The sequence below is a fragment of the Macrobrachium rosenbergii genome, chromosome 22 (assembly GCF_040412425.1).
Source record: "Macrobrachium rosenbergii isolate ZJJX-2024 chromosome 22, ASM4041242v1, whole genome shotgun sequence".
Lineage (NCBI taxonomy): Eukaryota > Metazoa > Arthropoda > Malacostraca > Decapoda > Palaemonidae > Macrobrachium > Macrobrachium rosenbergii.
In genome coordinates, this window is record NC_089762.1 from 15299498 (window position 1) to 15313747 (window position 14250).

General features: G+C 44.4%; 1 protein-coding gene across 2 annotated transcripts in view; it reads left to right on the forward strand.

Moving 5' to 3' along the window:
• The window catches only part of LOC136850597 (cytochrome b5-like), a 48846-nt gene that overhangs the window by 17450 nt on the left and 17146 nt on the right, over positions 1-14250 (forward strand). For both annotated transcript variants that reach the window (XM_067124271.1, XM_067124270.1), the window contains exons 2-3: positions 103-231; positions 1104-1171. In XM_067124271.1, coding sequence (XP_066980372.1) covers positions 103-231; positions 1104-1171 — 197 coding nt within the window. The remainder of the gene's footprint in view (positions 1-102; positions 232-1103; positions 1172-14250) is intronic.

A 14250-nucleotide genomic window follows, 5' to 3' on the forward strand; every position in this document is an offset into this window, starting at 1 on the left:
TGATAGAGAAAACCTGTTTTAATACTTCCTTGGTAATATTTTGTTTTGTGAAAATAAACCTGATTGATTTTTTAGATAATGATTGTATATTATCTCATTCAGCATCCTGGTGGTGAAGAGGTTTTGCTGGAGCAGGCAGGCGGAAATACAACTGAAGCATTTGAAGATGTTGGTCATTCAACAGATGCACGAACTATGATGGCAGACTATTATGTTGGTGAAATTTGCGAGGTAAGGTTTTCATATATACTGCATAATGATTTCATACCTTATTTTGTACTGGGCTGCATTCCTTGTAGCATTCTGCTTTTCCATTTAGGGTTGCAGCTTGGCTTGTGATAGTAATAATAATAAAGATGTAGACCCTCAGTTCCACATGTCCTGTCAAAAAGGATGGCTGCTTCACCTGAGTTAATTTTATATTGAATCTTTTCAGTTTTCCTTATAATTTCCTTTTCTCTTTTACATTAATATTGAACAGTAACTGGCAAGTGTTCTTACTTTGGTAAAGAGAAATATTACATAAGCAGTATGTATGCAGCAGTTTTTATTCTGTATACAAGAGAAGGTAGTGAATATAGGGGAGTAACCCCATAGAATTTAACAGTAGATTTCTGGCAGATAGACTCTGGAGTCGCACTTAAAATTGTACAGTAACAATGGTTCCACAAAACTTTCCCCATCACCTTTGTTAAATGCAGTGATATAATTCTCAAGAAGAAAATTTGTACAATTTGCATGGCCAGCCTATTTTACATTGGTACTGAATTCAACTTTTTACAAAAAATGAACAAAGTATGAGTATAGAAAATTAAGCATGCATATTGAGGCCGGAAAAATGATGATAATTCATGCAAAATATAAACTATTTTATCACAAGTGTATGGTTTGAGATGTTGAAAAATTATTAAAGTTGTTAATTGTTATTTCCTAACGGTTTCTTATAAACAGCTTACATATTGAGGCAGGAAAAAGTAATATAATGATGATGATTCATGCAAGTATAACAATTGTTTCATCACAAATGTAGGGTTTGAGATATTGAAAAATGATTAAAGTTGTTGATTATTTCCTAACTTTCATTTTGTTTAATTTTTATATAGGAAGATAAGCAGCATACTAAGGACATGGGCCCAAAGAAATGGACATCAAATGATTCTTCAAGCGAAAAGTAAGTTTTTTCTCTCTGCTACTTTTGTATGTGGGTCATTATTCTGTCAGTGTCTTTTAGTCAGTTGATTAGTAAGTAGTAACTATTATACTGTATACCACCTCAAAGTAGGGCAAAATGTACAAGTAAAATTAGGACTTTGAAAAGAAAGAGGATAGCAAAGCTATGGCCAGAGACAAAAAAAGACGTTGCAGTTTAACACCTTTTTGCAAAAGGTGCAGAGACATTTAGATTAATGAAGGATCACTAGAAATGGGATGAAGTTTAACGCTGTTATTATGACAAGCAGACCAGCATTTGAGACTGGGTTGTGATTTAAGGGGTTTGAAGGGCACTACATCCTTACACACAGTCACTACAGTTCTGTTGACCTTCTGCATTTACAGAGGACCATAAGAGAAAAGTAACATCAAGGACTCTTAATGGATTGCATAAGCATGGGGGAAAAGGTGTATGCAAATTACCCATCCATCCTAATGCCTGGTTTTTTGCATATAGTTCAACAATTGAAGATTACTTGATCACAAAACACAATGAATGTGATGCATACACATTGGTATCAATAAAAATATATATCTTGAAACATTTGCATAAATTTTATTCAGAACATTAAAATATTGAACACAACTGATGAATAGATATAATGCCTCATTAAAACAAATTTATTCAAAGTATTTGCACCTATAAGAAAGGAAAATTTCTTATTTCGCATAGGAATAACCCTCAGATCCATAGGTTTGAAGAGGCTGGTTACATTAGATGATATGCACCATAGACATTGTTACAAACAAGCTCTTCTGCAATAGGGTGTGCTCTGTGTAGTCCAAAAAAAAATGCTTACTGTTTGCATGAAGGCATTTTTCTTGAAGTTATCCTTGGCAGTTGGCACTAATACATGCCTAAACCACTCTGAAAAAACATCATTATCCATCCTCTCATTGCATTGGGCACAGTTGCCAACTGTTCTGGCTGTTAAGTACTGAAAACAACAAGGTTACTGAAATTTTCCTTCAACATATTTATTTCCCTTTATGAGTGCCAGCCATTTTAGCATACCCCAAAACAATTACCCTTTACGTACTTAGCTTCAACACTTTGTGCACAAACCTCTGGCTTGCTTGCAAGTGTCGTAGGGAAACAATGGTAAAACATGGTAGTTGCATTGGCGTTATGAATTTCATCAAGAGTTAATATTGCAATACACTCCCTGAACACCTGAATTATCCTTGGTCACCTGGCAGCCCGAACTACATCCCCATAGCTTTTACCCACTAAGTGGTAATTAACTGTCAGCGTTACCAATGCTTACAGGAAAATCTTGTCAAATGAGTCACCTGAAGTACCGTTGGCAACCCTGCTGCAAGTCCCAGCCGAGTGAGGCCGAGATCCCCAATTGCTTTTTGTTCGCCATGCTGTGTGGGTGTGTCCCACATCAGGCGAATTTTTGGTCATTTAGCCCGACCCCCATTTAAGAATTTGGACATCAGATCACAATTTGGACTGTTTTCAACGCATTTTCTCCTGGATGGATACTTCACTGATAGAATTTGGAACTTCTCTCCCGATTTTGACTTTGGGATTGGTACTTTGGACTCGTTTGGATAAGTCAGACAAGAAGACGTCGCCGTCTGCTAGTGCCGATGCTTCCACTTTGTTTACATCTTCAACAACAGAGCCTTCTTCTGCTGGAGATGCTGATGCTCATCGGCCCTACACGTCCTGCAAGCATAGGATGAGTACCCTCAAACACAATCGACATTCTATTTGTGTTTTATGTAGGGAGATACAGTGTAGTATCAGTCAGATAGTTTCTCAGGCATCCAGCCTAGTTGCTTCTCAGGTGTTTGCGGAGGTGTCAGCAACTCCTTATTTCATTCTTTACGGGTTCCTAACTGTAATGTATCCTCCGCAATTCTTGCGGATGCTACAGCAGTCGGCGATTCGCCTGTGCCAGCGTTCAGTGTATCAGCACCGATAGTTTCCGCAGTCTTTCCATTCTCCAGGATAGTTGGTAATTTACCTTCTTCTGTTACCTTCGATTCGGTATCTCGCAACTTCCCCTTTAATACTCCTTTGAGTTCGGTCTGGTTGGGACCTTCTCCATCTGTCCAACGTCGGCGTTGGGCGCTCCGGTGGTTACTCCGAGTGTGGCTTCTTCCTTCTTCCCTCCTTCGGCTTCTTCTTTCTCAACTTTCTGGCAGGTTTTCTCTGTTCCTCCATCTAGGCATCCATGTTGGTTTGGGGTTGATTCTGGGTCTTCAGTTCCGGATTTCCATTCTCATGCGGTTTTGATACATCCGGATTTGAGTGGTTCGGGTGTTGCGGCGTCTTCGCTCTCAGGAGTGGGCGTGGTCCACCCAGGTGTGGTTCGGGTGTTGCGGCCTCTTCGCTCTCAGGAGTGGGCGTGGTCCGCCCAGGTGTGGCTGGCCCAGGTGTTGCATCATCCCCATTGGGTGGTGCAGGGTTTGCGCAACCTACTTTGGTGCCTCCAGTATGTTTGCGATTGATACGTCAGGTGTCTGTCTCCGCACCCAGGTGTAGCAAGTTCCGGGGTTTCAAGTTCAGCGTTTTCTAGGGGTCGGCCTGCCTCTTTCCTGTTCCGGCTCGGTCGGACCAGTCCGACTGGATTGTTCTTTTGAAGAAGAGGATCCAGTACCGGATATTAGTTCTCCTTCAGCCAATGAGAATGAGTATAAGCGGATGGTAGACTTCATCCTCACTTATCCTCAATCCAAGGTTCCGGAGGAGCCTACTACCGAATCAAACGATGTTCGAGTCGCTGTATGCGACAGAACCGGTAGTTGCTCAATCATCAAAGAATCTAGTCTGCTTGGACTGTGTCGGGCAGGCACTGAGGGAGGCAGACGTAGGTTAGTGTCTTTGATAGGGTCGAGTAAGCAGGATTCAACCTTGCTTCGTATTCAGGAGGGTTTTAACAAGGTAGCGGTTAACCCTTCTGCGGGTGTCAGGGTTCCTCTCAACGTATCTGTTGAGGCTCTTCTCTCTCGGGTTCCTTTGTCAATTGTTTGGTCTCAGTTTCATCTAGGGAGGCTTGTATCTTGGAGGACACCTTTGCAGCCATTCGGAGGCCTTGTCCCACTCTATGTGGATGTGTCCGGGTTGATAGGGTTCTCTCAAACAAGATGGATATACTCCCTCCGGTCCGGTACTGCCTGACACCTCATCACTTCGGTGTCAATAGGGCTGGCATACCAGGTTAACATGTCGCCTGACTGTACAACGTTCTTTGGCAGAAGAGGAGGGACTACTTTTAAAGCTTCCGCCTCACTATCCGGACATTTGGAGAGGGTTCTGTTGAGGGTGCCTTTTGCGCTCTGCATCAGTCCTTTAGGGAGGAGGATATCTCCTCCATGGTCAATTTTGTGTAGCCGTTGTCAGCAGTAGCGTCACAGCAAGCTCTGATTAGTGTGGCTGCTCTGGGTTCAAGGGATGTGGCCAGTATACAAACTTGTTGCTTCTAACTCATGTCTCCAGTGTCGGCAATTATGCATCGTTGAGGATACAAAATGTTGAAGTAGAGGGTTTCTGTCTATCAGGGAACAGCTGGTACCCTCTTGAAGAAGCCTCTTAGGGAGAATGATTCTCTCTCTCTCTCTCTCTCTCTCTCTCTCTCTCTCTCTCTCTCTCTCTCTCTCTCTCTCTCTCTCTCTCTCATTCCAGGTCTTGTCCGTGTCCGCATGCTTTCCCTTCAGGTATGTGTCAGGTATAATCTGGAACGATTCTGGCTTGTCGGATCGTCTGTGATAGTCAGAAGCGCATCTGACATCCAGAAGGTCTATAGTCCCCCCTCTTCCCGACGTTCATCTGTACTCAGATGCCTCATATCAAGGTTGGGGAGCAACCTTAGAGGAACCCAGGCTTCGGGCCTCTGGAGGGATCGGGAACGAGAGGAGTCATAACCTTTGGGAACCTCAGGGCTGTAAAGGAAGCCCTCAGGTGTTTCTCAGTCCTAGTGCGCAACACAGTAGTGGGTCTGCTTTGCGACATTGTAACTGCCGTGTTGTATCTGAGAACTCTGGGGGAACAAGATCATTAGAACTTAGAGGTATATGCTTTCCGCCATTTGGTATCATTCATCAGGTAACCAGGAATTGCGGTAGTGTCAAGACGTCTATGACTCTAGCTCCTTGCTGGACCTAACGCCCTCGGTTCCGGAATTCCTAATGCTCCTTACGGAAGTTCCGATGTTCCTCCTCATGCGGAAGATCTTTTAGACAACTGCATTTTCACCATTAGTTGCGGCGACTGCCGAGCGAACAGCTAGACAGTCCAGACACTCTAAAGCTATGCCTAGACAGTGTTTCTTTCAGCTTGAGAAGTCAACCCGTAAGCTTTACCAGGTCAGCTTGACATGGGGAAGTCTGTGTCGTAAGGAAGGTCATTCCATCTTTAGGCCTGCCATAACCGAGATAGCTGGTTTTCTCTTATTCCTTTGGAAAGTCAAGATCCTTCCATTTTCGGCTATTGCTGGCTACCGCTCAGCACTTAGCGGTACATTTTCTATCTTCCCAAAAATTTATAGTACAGTAGTAAGATCTTCTTTGATTTATTACATTCCCTTGGATTCCTTCATGAGATTTGTCGGAAGTTCTAATGTTAAGATAACTGGTTAGGTGTTTTTTTCTTTCTTTTGGCTTTAGCTGCAGATAAAAAGATGGGCGAGCTTCGGGAAGTTTCCTAGGCTGGTTTCCTAGGCGGGAAATAAGTATTTCTCTTCTTCTGGAAGTCGTGGTGGAGGCTAAAAGTGCTTCGTTCATTTAAGGTTCTTTATCTGCAAGTGTTCGGTTCCGGCATCAGCGGAGATGTCTTTATGTCCGATGCGAATATTTATCAAAGGTTGAGTAACTCCGTCCGCTTCTGTGTACACTTCTTGTCTCACCACGGAATCCTTCCCATCCGCTGTCAAGGATGCGATTAGTTACTTTCGGAGAAAGGGTTCCTGGTTCCTGGTTCATAAGCGCTCACTACACAAACACAGTTGCGGGCACACTTCACGAATCTCGTGTGGTGCGAGGTTTATGCCCTTGAACACAATTTAATTGACGTGACATTATATTTAGCAGTTAACAGTTTGTTATTTTCATTACTGCACAGTATTCGGAGTATGTCCACTTCATCTTCCTTTCTAAGGAATAGTTCAGAGTCTTCTATTTTGGAGGTAGTTTACTTGCGGTCTGTGTTTTCTTCCTGTACCTAAGAGACGTTGAATTCACCCCACCGCAAATAGCAGCGAATTCTCCTATCTAGGGTGCGTTCAGTTAGCTGAGGTGGTATTCTCTTAGTGCGAAGACTTGGAAGGTTATTCACTTAGTACACGTTTAACGGCGAAGTCTATTATCTAGGGTGCGCTCATTTAGCTAAGGTAGTATTCACGTAGTGCGGTGGGTATTAGGTTAACCAGATAGAGGAGTTCCTTCTATAGTGCGACCATTTTAGGAAGAGACTTTTCCCCACTGACAGAGACAGTATGTTGATGCCACTTCTTCGACGTTCTTTTAATTCTAAACCTGTCAAGAGAAAACGATTGTGTTTATTGCAATAAGAATAGTGTTAGGTATTTTCGGACATGTATACGCTCCCACTGAAATTTATTTCGTTCATAAATCATCATCAGTGTTAATGTAATTTAGAAACGTGGCATATGTTTTTACAGGCGCTGCCAATAATTCCTGTCAGCTTAAAGCAGGTCATTTTCGGGATGGTTAAGCCGTTTAATCCGAGAAATAATGAAGGATTATTCTCTTAAAGACGAGTTCTGCCTGGAGCATCCCGAGAAGTAGCTTGGAACGTTTACAAGTACTTCATCACGGAAAAAAAGAACAACGGTCCCTTACCTGACGTTTCAAAAGCAGCTTAACGTCTACTGGAGCAACGAAGCTAAGTAAATCGACTATTCATTGTATTGTTAAAAAAGCTGAAGAGACGGAAGAATATGCAACTCCTGTTTTCCCACAGAAAACACGCTTAAGATCAAAACCGGTGACAAACTTTGATAAGTGTGCTTTACGAAGGTCAGTGCTAAATTTCTACCTCAGAGAGGAAATTTCCACACTCGAAAAAATTTTGTTTGCATTTAAAGAAAATATAGGATTCAGTGGATGCAAGGAATCATTACGGAAAATATTAAAACAAATTGGGTTTAGATACGGAAAGGTGAATGGAAGAAATTTTCTCATGGAACGAACAGATGTGGTCAGTGCTCGGACGAAATTTCTACGGACAATGAAAAAGTTCGAGAGGATGGATATAAATCCATGATTTATGTTGATGAAACTTGGGTGACTCAAAATGATACCAAACTATATCACAATTATATGACTTCAATAACAGCAAAGGAACAGTAATAAAAAACTATAATAGATGACGTAACTCAAGAACATTGCTCAGTACAGCATCCAAATAAACGAAACTGAAAATGAAAGCGCATCTAATCGAAATATAGGTTTCCAATTTTCTTGCATTTACCATTTTCATATATTGAAAATTTTTTTATCTAATTTAAGTGGGACAACAAAGTTCATTCACAACTTTCTAATATAGTACACGTGCTTGATAACAGGCACAAACAAAAAGCTTGAAGTTTGAAGGTTAATCCAGGATTTACAAAGTCAATTTAAGACGAGATTAGGTATTCCCAAAGGTAATTGGCTTCTCTTGACAGATGTAGGATTGAAAGGACATTGAAAAAGAGGCAACACCGCACTGTCTCTGTCAGAGGGGCAAAGTCTCTTCCTAGAATGGTCGTACTATAGGCTTTAGAATCTTAAGCAACAGTGATAGTATAATCACATGAACTTAAGTTTAGTACGTCTTAAGTATTCTAGTCTCTGATAGTTTCCCTACGAGAGTCCAGAGAGGTGCTCTCGTAGGCTAGCCTAGGTTGTTTCGTCGGCGCTGGGATACTTCTGTGCTCGTCGGCCTTTGCCGCAACCTGCAGGGCGGAGGGTCATCAGCTCGGCACACTGCCTCATTCCCTCCTTAATGGGTAGGCTCTGAATAGCCACTTGGGAGATGCATCGTTCTCTTTTACATGAAAGTTATTCTCTTAGTCCGTGTGTAGCCGGTAACCCTTCTATCGTGGGTGTGTTCATTTAGCTAAGGGTGTACTCTCTTAGTGCAGAGGTTCTTAGAGGCGGCCACTTGGAAGTCGGTGTTGGTTTTCACGACTTTTCTACCTCAAAGACATTCAGTTTTCTTCGAAGAAGAGTTACTCGCTTGGTCCCTTTGTGACAGCCAACTCGATCTTATAATTACGTAGTAATGTTAAGGGTAGGGGGAACTCTAGGTAATGAATGTAGTCTGAGGAAATTTGGAATTTTGGATTCTCTGTTAGTCGGGGTTCATAGTGAGATTATTGAGTTTGATGTTAGTACTGTGAAGATAGGCAGATCTAGTGGACAGGTTTGGTTTCTTCAACCTCTTCTGCGCAGACATCGGCGGCAACGGGCGGCGAAGAACTCAAAGATCATGTACACTCAACTTCTCCTCCATACATGTGAGGCTACAATAGCCACATGGGACGTTCTTCATACCCCTCCATATATGAGAGTGCTTTGATTAGCCACATGGGAGGTTCATCGTACCCCTCCATACATGAGAGTGCTTTGATTAGCCACATGGGAGGTTCGTTGTTCTCCACTAATCATGGGAGGCTGTGATTAGCCACATGGTAGGTTGGTTTTTTATTTTGCTACTCTATCCATGAGGAGGTTTGAATACCACATGAGAGGTAGCTCGTCTCAGACCCTCCATACATGAGAGTGCTTGGATTAGCCACATGGGAGGTTCGTCGTTCTCCACTAATCGTGGGAGGCTGTGATTAGCCACATGGTAGGTTGGTTTTTATTTTGCTACTCTTTATCCATGAGGAGGTTTGAATACCACGTGAGAGGTAGCTCGACTCACAGTACCTATACATGAGACTGACGTTAGGGGTACTCTACAGACATTCTCACCTGCCGAGTGGGATAACCAGGTGAGGATACATTCATTTAAACAAAGTAGGTGAATAATGAGTTACCTGCTTTCCTTGTTGGCAGGTCGGGCTGAATTAGATTGATCCCACCTCCACTAAATTTTGTTAATTGGGCTAATTCAGGTGTTCAGGGAGTGTATTGCAATATGAAGTTTTCATAATAAAACTAATATTATAATACTTACCTGAACACCTGAATGATTCCCACCCTCCTCCCCACTTCAATTTGAATAGTGGATAACGCAATTGGGGATCTCGGCCTCACTCGGCCGGGACTTGCAGCAGGGTTGCCAACGGTACTTCAGGTAACTCATTTGACAAGATTTTCCTGTAAGCATTGGTAATGCTGACAGTTAATTATCCACTTAGTGGGTAAAAGCTATGGGGATGTAGTTCGGGCTGGTAGGTGACCAGGGCTAATTCAGGTGTTCAGGTAAGTATTACAATATTAGTTTTATTATGAAAACTTCATTTTACATCTTTGGCCAACTGAGCTAGCTTTTTTTAAAATCTTTCTCAGATGGCTGATTTGCAGACTATTTTTCTCCTCTTCTCTAGAAATATCTACTATTTTCTTTTCTCATAATAAATTTTAAATTTGTTCCTACCCAAGTACAGTACAAACCTTTGTTCCTACTCAAGTACAGTACAAACCTTTGTTCTTAACATAGGGTTTTGCTTGTGAAAATGAGCTGGAACAACCATTCAAACTTATTGACAAGGTAGTCAACTACTGACAGGCAGGGGGAAGCCCTGCTCACCTGCCGGTTTGATCTCCACTTTTCTTCTGGCTGCCATCGAGTCCAGACATCTTTCATGACTCTCTGCCAGACTTTTGCCATTTGAGCTTTTATTAATTAAACTTGAGTATTCCTTTACCTTGTTTGGTGGCTGACTATGTGTTTGTTTTGTATTTTCAAACCCATCGGTCAAATAAGCCTTCTTGCAAGGAATTATGTTTGTTTTCCTTGCTGCTATAAGCACTGTTTTCTTTGGACACACAACAGGTTCTGGTAGTTACCCAACAGTTGTTTCACTCTCTGATATACTTATTTATATAATTACCTTTCAGGTATGGTAGGCTTAACCACTTAGAAGTTCTGTGACAGTAAGGTGTGCCTTAAGATAATCCTGCTGTCACAGTCAGCCTTGTTCCTTTGATTTCTGCGGCATAGCCTTTGTGATTCTTGATTACTGCAGACGAGGTAAATTTCATGTACATCATTCTTTTGAACCTCATCTCTACTCCAACTCAGCTGCAAGCTTAGAGGTTTTGCTTACCACAGGGGTGCAACCGTTGCCCCACACCTGCCTGATCCATGGGCCAGCCAGTCCCCGGAGTGCCAGTCCAGCCAAGGCTCTTGAACCACTGGTCTGGGACATCCCTGACACTACCCGTGCTCCATCTGCTATCCAGGTTGACTGATCTGGTCAAGACTCATGGAACGCCAATCCAGGACCCCCTGCCGTTACCCATGCTCTATGCAAGGGTGCAACTGCTATCCATGGTTCCCTGAAAACCAGGGGTGCTGGTCCAGCCTAGCTAGCCAGGCTATCTAAGCCAGCCAGGGTACCTGTACTTACTGGTACAGGATCCTTAGTTTCCAGGGGTTCAGGGAAGTGACAGGGCCCATGCATCCTTGTCATCTAGACTTAGTAAGGGGTGATTTCCTCCTTCTTTCCCTCCTTTAATGTAGAAGTTCATCTTCTAGGAAGGTTTTGCACAGTCATGGATAGCCCTTACCCACATTTTCATGAGTTTGTGCACTCTCCATGACCCATGTGTTTGTTGTCAACTTGGTTTGACTGCAATGTGTGGCTTGGCTCACCTGGCAGAGGCCTTGCCCCTACTAGACAGGGCAAAAGTGTTAGAGGCCATTCCCCCTTTTTTCTGCAGAGGTTAAGCTTTGGGGCAAGGGTAGGAAGCTTTCACACTTCCTTCAAAGCTTTTTATGAGGAAGTATGTACTTGTATTGGTCTTAGAACCAAATGGGTTATATGCCCAGGTGGGGAATGATCCCGTGGGAGTTTGTTTTTGATGAGGCTCCTCCTGCAAGAGGGGTGTCTCAGATTTGTCAGGACCTGGAATGGTCCTGAGATTCCTGTATGCCAGTATTCAGATACCAAGGTGCAGAATCCACTATTTCTAGAAGCCATCAAGCCTGGATGCCTGGGAAAGCACTGATACACTTTCTGCAGGTTTTCCCTGCCTCAGAGAGCTTAGGCTCTAGCTTAGTCACTTTGGTAATAATTTGCTAGTGGTGTTTTGAATCACTGGCTTTCACTTGTATCTGTACAGGGAGTACTAGTGGTTTTTATATTACTTTTTGCAGCAGCTTAAGTTTTTCAATTTTGCAATAGAACTCTATTGTTTTGGTGTAGGTAACCAACCCCACCCACTTTCGGGGAAGAATAGTTACAACATGGCTCAGGAGCTCAGTTCATTCCTGCTGCTCATCGACTGAACGTCAGTTGTTGGGTCTTTTGTTTTGGTGTGATTTTCATCAGTTGGTTGCAGGCAACGCCAACTTATGGTGAAATACACTGTTTATGTTGGTAGCTCTAATAGTATTAGGTATTGCAGCAAGGGCTGCAGGACTAGACTGACATCTGCTAAATACAACAAGCATACAATTTGTAGTTCTTGTAGAGGACAAACTTGTTCTCCTGACCTTAATTGTGACGAGTGTAGGGAATGGGATTAGGGGAGATGGAAAATTTTGAATTCCCATGTAGCAAGACTGCAAAGAGACAGAGAGAGAAAGGCAGCTGCTAAAGCTGAAGTTAGGTTGTCTCATTCTCCTGAAGTACCTGTCCCTTTAACACTTGTGACTGCCTTTTCCCCCTATTCCAAGCCCTCTTACTCTGCCATTAACTCCATTACCTGGCTTCCTACCTTGCAAGCCCAGTGCCTTAGCCAGCCTCGAAGCCCGGGTAAATAAGTTTAATGTTCTAGTGGATACTGTGACCCAGCTTGGGGCTTCTGTTAAGATCTTGATGGATCAAATGAGTGCTCGTAATGTTGATGCAAGTGTTGTGTCGGTGGAGGAGGTGACTACTTGTCCCACCGATGCTCCTAGACAAAAGTCCCTGCCAAACTGCCCTAACCCTGGGAGGAGGCAAACCAAACATCTAAGGGAGGTCAGTGGGGTTTGCCCATGGATAGTTGCCCCCTCAACCAAGTTTTTGTGTGTTCCTAGGACTTTGCGGACAGCTGCTGGAAAGGCGTCCATGTGGATGTGCACGCCTTTTCGTCGAGTGGCTCCAATTCCGACCCTGGCAGGAGGCGAAGTTGGCGTTTTCCCGAGTCTCTCAGGTCATTGAAAAGGTCTGCAGCCCATAAGCGTGCTCCTCCACTTCCTAGTAAGCGTTCCAGAGATCTGGATCATAGTCCAGAACCTTCATGCAGCTTCTGGGACCAGAAAAGTGCCCTGATGTCTCCTGAGTATTTCGTCCCCAAGCACCCATACAAGAAGAGTGCTGAATGGCCAGTAGCGGCTGAGCCCTCAGTGGGGGTATGTTCGGTGACAGCCAGGGGGTGGGGTGTAGCGTGTGAGCGAGCGGCTGGTGCCAGGCATCCAGCTGGTGTCAGATGTCCAGTTGGAGAGACTGCAGTGCATTTTGAACGCTCAGTAGCAGTCGAGCGCCCAATGATGTCCATTGATCATCATTAGGCGACCAAACATCCAGTGTTGGATCATCCTGCTAAACGTTCTCTTTCTAAGAAGCGTTTAGTGTTAGATCGGCTTTTGGCCAAGTGTTCACCTGTCTCCGATGGTTCTTCGGTCTTGGCGGCTTCTCCAGTGACTTCTCATTGGCTTGTGTTGAGACAGTTGCCTGCTTGTTTGGCCCACCGCCTATCAAGTGTTCAGCGCCATGTACTGCTCTCCATGAGCGCCTCGTGCAGTCAGATTTGACGAGTGTCAGTGTTCCTGCCGTGCAGGACTCTTCCTTAGACCCGATTTGATATCGACTAGACAACATTTTGGACCTTTTAAAGAAGCCTTCATCTGCAGTTCAGGAGCAACCAGACTTGGCTCCTTCTTTGATTTTGTCCTCAGAAGAAGACTTAGAGAAGGATCAACCCACATCAACTTATACTTCTTTATTGAAGTCCTTTTCCTCTCCAGGTTCTCCTCCTCCTCCTCCTCCTCCTCCTCCTCCTCCTCCTCCTCCTCCCTCCTCCTCCTCCTCCTCCAAAGAAAGCCTCCTCCTCCTCGAGGGGTTGGTTCCTCCTCCTCCTCCTCCTCCTCCTCCTCCTCCTCCTCCTCCTCCTCCTCCTCCTCCTCCTCCTCCTCCTCCTCCTCCTCCTCCTCCTCCTCCTCCTCCTCCTCCTCCTCCTCCTCCTCCTCCTCCTCCTCCTCCTCCTCCTCCTCCTCCTCCTCCTCCTCCTCCTCATTTCCTCCTCCATCCTCCTCCTCCTCCTCCTCCTCCTCCTCCTCCTCCTCCTCCTCCTCCTCCTCCTCCTCCTCCTCCTCCTCCTCCTCCTCCTCCTCCTCCTCCTCCTCCTCCTCCTCCTCCTCCTGCACTCCTCCTCTCCTCCTCCTCCTCCTCCTCCTCCTCCTCCTCCTCCTCCTCCGGACAGTCACCCAATGGCTCACAAGAACAGCTGCTCTGTTTGCCTTGGGCACCTGCAGGGAGTTTTGGTGCCATTTCTGGCCTCCCCTTACAGCAGTCTTCACTTTGCTCTTTTGGCAGAGCCGGATATCAGTCCCGACCACGTACCAGGCTCTGTTCAGTGTACCCGATCAAGAAATCCTCTACCAGACCCTCCTCTAGCAAGTGAGGATCCGGTCCTTTGTGTTCCAGTGGGAGCCAGGCTTCTTCATTTTGGAGGAAATGGGAAATGAAGAAGGCAGAACCATGGGTAATAGAAGTCCTAAGAGAGGAGTATTCCAGTAATAGAAGTCCTAAGAGAGGAGTATTCCATCCCTTTCAATGCAGAATCCCCTACTGGTGTTCAGCACCCATCAGCCAGGCTTATTCATTTTGGCTCAAAGGTTTTTGGCCCTGTCAGAGGAGGTGACCTTCTCTGCCCAGAGTCCTAAGAAGGGGGCTATTCCATCCCTTTCAATGCAGAACC